A 5901-nucleotide genomic window follows, 5' to 3' on the forward strand; every position below is an offset into this window, starting at 1 on the left:
TTACACGTCTCGCAGAGACCAAAACATTCCCACATTGGCCCTTTTGAGACAAAGTTTGCCGAACCCTGCCTGAATTGTCACAAAACACCCACAGTGAATGCGTAAGATGATTGCCCAGAACTACGTTTTTGTTCCTAGGATTATAGGCCTGTGCGTGGGTAGAAGAGTGAGCCTTTATCCCCATTCAAACCCCCTGCGGAGTGGCCAGAGCAGCCTAGACTAATCCCCACTCTCCAAGTCAAGTGTGATCACATGAGTGAATGCACAGGCCTCCTAATCGATCTTCATGTTAACTAAACTGTGGGGCAGACAGACATCATGTGATGCAACGGAAAACGGAGAACTCTTGACTAAAAGAGCTGAACTTGAACCTAATCAAGGCTCTAGATCTTACTACTAGTTTAAAGGACATGCACTGGGTAGAAAGCATTAAATGATACCATCGTGAGGAAGTAATCAGCCCAATCCAGAGTGGGGGACGTGCTGACATTCTACTGCATAAGAGACCTGGTTTCTTCAATAATTCAGTGGCACAGGGGGAAAAAAGGGTGGGGGGAGGAGGGAGGAGTGTTATATGATAAAAGGGACTTGAAACACAAGATAACCAAATGGGGTATGTGGACCTTGCTTGGATGCTGATTAGGAGAGGGAGGGAGGGAGAGAGAGGCAGGGGGAAGGAAGGAAGGACTAAGTAACATCTAAGATAATAAAGGCAAAATTTGAATACAGACTGTATCGGATGATATTATTGTTACTAATTATTGTAACTTTTGCTGAGTGGAATGTTAGCAAAATACACCCTTTTCAGTTAGAGATGTTACTTGGTACTGGTGAGATGACACCATGTCTAGGATTTGCTTCAAAATACTTCAGGAACGGACTTCCCTGGTGGCGCAGTGCTTAAGAATCCGCCTGCCAATGCAGGGGACACGGGTTTGAGCCCTGGTTTAGGAAGATCTCACACACCACGGAGCAACTAAGCCCGTGCGCCACAACTACTGAGCCCGTGCTCTAAAGCCTACGAGCCACAACTACTGAGCCAGCCTGCCACAGCTACTGAAGCCCCCGCGCCTAGGGCCCGTGCTCCGCAACAAGAGAAGCCACTGCAATGAGCAGCCCGTGCACCACAAAGAAGAGTGGCCCCCGCTCGCGTCAACTAGAGAAAGCCCACGTGCAGCAACGAAGACCCAACGCAGCCAAAAATAAATAAATACATTTATTTAAAAAAAAATACTCCAGGAAACAAAGAGTGGGGAGGAGTTAGGATAGTTCATATCACATTGGTCAAGTGTTGATTATTGTTGAAGCTGGTGATGGGCACGTGAGGGCCGATGATTCTCTCCTCTTTACTTTGGTATATGTTTGGAGAAAAGTTTTTAATCCAGCGGGGCAGACAGAAAATCATGGCGGTAACAGAGAGCTAGAGAAGGCAGAAGTACTGGGCTGCCTGGGCACTTCAACACCAGAACAACAACAAATAATACAACTAAGAATAAGAGAGTAGAAGTGGTGAATGCCTGGACTACGCCAAGAAAACTGTCCATATGTAACCCTCCCTAGACCTTAAAGTCACCACTCTGAGGCAGTGGGATCCCCAAACAAGAAAATGCTGTGTGGCTTACCTGAGGGGGAAAAAAGTAACAGATGCCAGCTCTGGTTGGATCTCCTTCTCCCTTCACCTTGGAACCATCATAAAGGAAAAAATAATTCCACCTGTCAAGAGAACAGAAGGGAGCTGTGTTTCCTTCCATCTGGTGAGCAGGGCCTTGTAAAACACAGCTTCCTTTTGCCCAGCCGGAGAGGGGCTCATGATTCGGCATTTGAAAAGCCCTCTGGTGGCCCCAGAGGAGAAGGGACCCAAGAGCTACAAAGAGATAAAACCATTTCATAAGTGCAGCCAAGTCAAACTAAAAATACGCCTCTATCCAGCCGTCAGACCATCTTCCCCAAAAGACAGAAGAGCAGCTAAGGAAAGGCAGGGCACCCACAGTGATGCCTCGTATTTGAGACACTGAGCCTTAACTCTGTAACCATGTGGTTTGGTCAGCTGTCTTTTAAGGCTCTGATAATGAAGTAAGTTAGGGATGTCTTAGTTGTCTTCGTAACTGCTGGGCACGAGGTCTCTGGAAATTGCCCTTACTACCAGGAATTCATTTAACACACATTTGCTGAGGGCCTGCGGTGTGCGCTGCATTTGCCAGCCCCGGGGGGCCATCGCGAGGAAAGGGGAACAGGAAACATGCACTTTGCCCACGGGGCAGTGAGTCTATAACGGGAAAAGCGGGCACATCTGAGAGCTCAGAGAGGCACCACACCCCTCCTTTAACACGATCCCTCATCAAGCTTCTGATTCCCTCCCTGCAGAGGAAGCTCTCTCCTCAATACCCATAACCCTCCGCTCCTCCCTAAAGACTCGGGGTCTCCTCTCTGGTGTAACTACAATTACTTCTTTAAGACCGCAGAGCAGACTCCCCAGGCTGGACCTGGGTTTTAACCTCTCCATCTCCGAAAGCACATCCATCAGGCCAGAACAGTGACTCCGCTGTCACCTGCACTCTTCTCCCCTGATCTACGCCCTCCCCGGCTCCCACCTCATCTTCCTGATGTCAAGCATTAACTCTGTTTCTAGCACAATCCGCTTTCCCGAGTTCTAGGTCCCAACGTGCAGCTGGCTGCAGGGCACGGACAAATCAAAGAGCCTCAAAAATGTTTCAAGCCCAGCTCGGAAACCCCACTGCCAGGTGGTGAGCATACCGTAATGTACAGAAATAGCAAATCACTATGTTGGGCACAGTGTTATAGGTCAATTATACTTGAAACAAACTCGTAGAAAAAGCGTTCAGATCTGCAGTCATCAGAGGCGGGAGGTGGGGGAAGGGGGATTGGATAAAGGTAGTCAAAAGGTACAATCTTCCAGTTATGAAATAAATAAGTACTAGGGATGTAATGTACAACATGATAAATGTAATTAACACTGCTGTGTGTTATATATGAAAGTTTTTAGGAGTAAATCCTGAGTTCTCATTACAAGGAAAAAAATTTTTTTTCCTTTTATTTTATATCTATATGATAGATGTTCACTAAACTTGTGGTGATCTTTTCATGATTATGTGAGTTACAGTGCTGTATGTCAACTATATGTCACTAAAACTGGAAGCTAGCTAGCTAGATGAATTATTGAATGAATGAATGAAACCCCACAGCTGGGCCCCATTCTACTGTTTCCTTATGTTCCCTGGGTGAAAGTGACCCCACTCTTACAGGCACACAAAAGAAAACCTGAGTGTCCTTTTGAACTGCACACATATAATCAGTTATAAATCCTGCTCATTCTATTGAAACCATGCCTCTCACTTTCCTCTCCTTGATAAATGTTTGCTGAACCAAATTAAGAGAGGCTTAACCCATTTGTGGTTGAGAAGGGAACTGAGTTTCGGGCAGACATTGTGTAATACCCTTGAAGAGCCAGTCTGGCCAGACCTCTCCTCGTGGTGTAATTCTGCACCGCCACAGCTTCTTGTCTCTCAAAAGTGAAGACTTCAGTGCCCACGGTATTATCAAGGCTGGCTGCGGGATCCAGCCACGGCTCTCTTTTCTACCTTCTACCAGCAATGCTGGACTCGTCAAACCCTGCAAGAGGCTCGTGTGGTTACAACACATCAGCTTTGGAGAGAAATGGCCCTTGATTCGCTGCTCTGAGGAAAATGGTATTTTTTTTTTTCTTAATAAAATCAAGACAATCTGGCTGGGGATTCTCAGTTCACCCAAAACATCCATGCAGCAGCCTGCAGGAACTAAACCCCTGCAGGCCCTGCTACTCACCAGGAGGCTGACTTGGTCTCTGTCGAGGAGGTGGAGGTGGCCATTTACTCTTCGGTGGCCCTCATTCTCTTTATTTGGGTTTTCTTTTCCAGTCTGGCTTCTTTCTGCCCAGCAGTGACAGTTCCTGCGCTGAATCCGGATGTGGGACGTTTAGGTGTTTTCAGTCTCCAGCAGTCCCTTGTCTAGTTTTCATTCAGCACGAAAGTGCTGCTTCTCTTCCTCCCAGGCCCTTCGGTCCCATCAATACCTCCAGCCTCTCAGAGCTCTGGGAAAAAATCAATAAAGCAAGAGAATTCTACCAGAAAGTCAAATCCACCAATCTGGTTCCATGAGCATCGTTTCCCTGGCCCTCTGCAGAACGACCCCTTCAAAGAACGACCCCTTTGCCAGGGAAGCCTGACAGGGCAGATGCATGCTGAAGGCGGTGCTCTGAAGCAATGTCTAGCTTGTCGGGTTCAAAGCCATTCTGAAGGTTTCTTTAAAAAGTTTTGAAGCTTTCCGTTCAAACATCAGTCCCTTGACCCTAAAATAAACACAAGGAATAGATTATTTCAGAATCCCATGAGTGAGCATGTGACCCAGCAGGGTTAAGCAAATGGTATGCTTCAAAAGAGTTTTCCAGAAAACTGAAAAGTGTGTTTCAAAATCCAAAAGAGAGGGGAGCAAAACTTCAGAGTAAGTCCTATAGTTAACGTGAAGAGATATATCACACAGAAGATAGAATTAAATAACCGGTGTGAAAAAGCTCTGGGTGTCAAGGACAGCTATACAAATAAGGCGGTTGGTGTAGCAATAATGGAACTCAAATTAAGGAACTGTCACCTTGACAGCCCAAAATTAATCTTAACATGTAGCATCCCAGAGCTGGGCAAGTTTCAAAAGACAAAAAGAGAATTTAACAAGTGGCTTTCAAACTCCCACAAGAGGAAAGAGAACTCAGAGTATCAAGAAATTTCAGGCTCAGAAGGGACGCTGGCATCACACACTCTAATCCTTACTCTCCTTCAAAAACTACCTTGACTGGCTCTTGCTTACTCCCTCCAGAGATGGGCAGTTCTCAGTGTTCAATTTATCCTTCCACCAAGCTGAAATTGGCCTCGCAGTAACCTCCACACACTCTCCAGGAAAACAAAACAAGGTCTCATCCTTCCACAAGTCAACCCTATGGTCATTTCAAAACTGTATCCCTACTGTCACTTTCTCCAAGCTTAATGTCCCCAGCGACATGGTTTCAAAAGCTTGCTCACCATCTGCCATCCTCCTGGGAACACAAGAGAGTTTAAGCTCCTCTGGTACAGGGAAATCCCTAGAGAGGACACCACCGAATCTTTGATGGCCTGTAAAACCTGTGTTTTCTCAGCTCTGGATATCTTGGGGTGGGCCTCCCTAGGGTCATACTCATATTCGGATGCCTGTGGAGGCGGCATCTGAGCCCGTGGAACCAAGGACTGCAATCTGAAACCCCCCATCCCTTGTTCCCATAGGACTGGGCCCTACACTGCCAAGGTCCACTCGCTTATCTCTGAAAGGTCCAGAAGAAGTCGGTAATGGTCCGGCGGGGACAGGGCAGGTGTTCGGATGTGGCCAGAGAAGGCTCTGGCCTGGGAAGTGGCAGGGGGAGTTGAGACGTGGCCGGCAAAGGCCTGGGGGTGGTGGTGATGGTGTAGGAAGTGGCCCAGTGTGTCAGCAGAGCAGGAAAAGGGGCGCTAATGATTGCGATGGGCCAGGAAGCGATCGGTAACCGCCGGCAGCAGTGGGAAGTGTCTGGCCTCAGCTCCAGGGGGCTGGGACTGGTGGGCAAAGGTGCAGGGATCAATCGGGGCCGGGTCACAGCGCGGAGGGGCCGCCAAAAGGCGCTCTCGGCCGGGGTCCCGCCCTTTGGTGTCCCCGCGCCCCGGGCGCCGCCCACCCGCCGGAGTAGCCAGGCAGCCCGGGGATCCGGGATCAAGGTTCGGGACTCGGGACCCAGAGGTCCCAGCGACTCCCGCCCGATACCTACGCGCGCGCGGCGGAGAGGCCCCAGGGTCACGTGCCACCTGCGCTTACCGCCCCCTAAAGTTCCCGCAGAGCTGGCGCGCG

At 48.7% G+C, this 5901-nt stretch overlaps 1 protein-coding gene across 4 annotated transcripts in view; it reads right to left on the bottom strand.

The window, feature by feature from the left end:
- Nucleotides 1-5869, bottom strand: part of HPS4 (HPS4 biogenesis of lysosomal organelles complex 3 subunit 2) — a 28230-nt gene extending 22361 nt beyond the window's left edge. For 2 of the 4 annotated variants that reach the window (XM_081251805.1, XM_081251802.1), the window contains exons 1-3: nucleotides 5824-5869; nucleotides 3823-4345; nucleotides 1623-1713 (exon numbers count right to left, since the gene is read on the bottom strand). In XM_081251805.1, the coding sequence (XP_081107931.1) occupies nucleotides 1623-1713; nucleotides 3823-3866 (135 nt within the window). In that variant the 5' untranslated portion in view covers nucleotides 3867-4345; nucleotides 5824-5869. Of the gene's footprint in view, nucleotides 1-1622; nucleotides 1714-3822; nucleotides 4346-4837; nucleotides 4856-5069; nucleotides 5123-5823 lie in introns of those variants that run through there. The other 2 variants (XM_081251803.1, XM_081251804.1) reach the window with 2 other exon arrangements.
- Nucleotides 5870-5901: the final 32 nt, after the last annotated feature.

Source organism: Mesoplodon bidens, assembly GCF_964165515.1.
Source record: "Mesoplodon bidens genome assembly, chromosome: 13".
NCBI classification, from domain to species: domain Eukaryota; kingdom Metazoa; phylum Chordata; class Mammalia; order Artiodactyla; family Ziphiidae; genus Mesoplodon; species Mesoplodon bidens.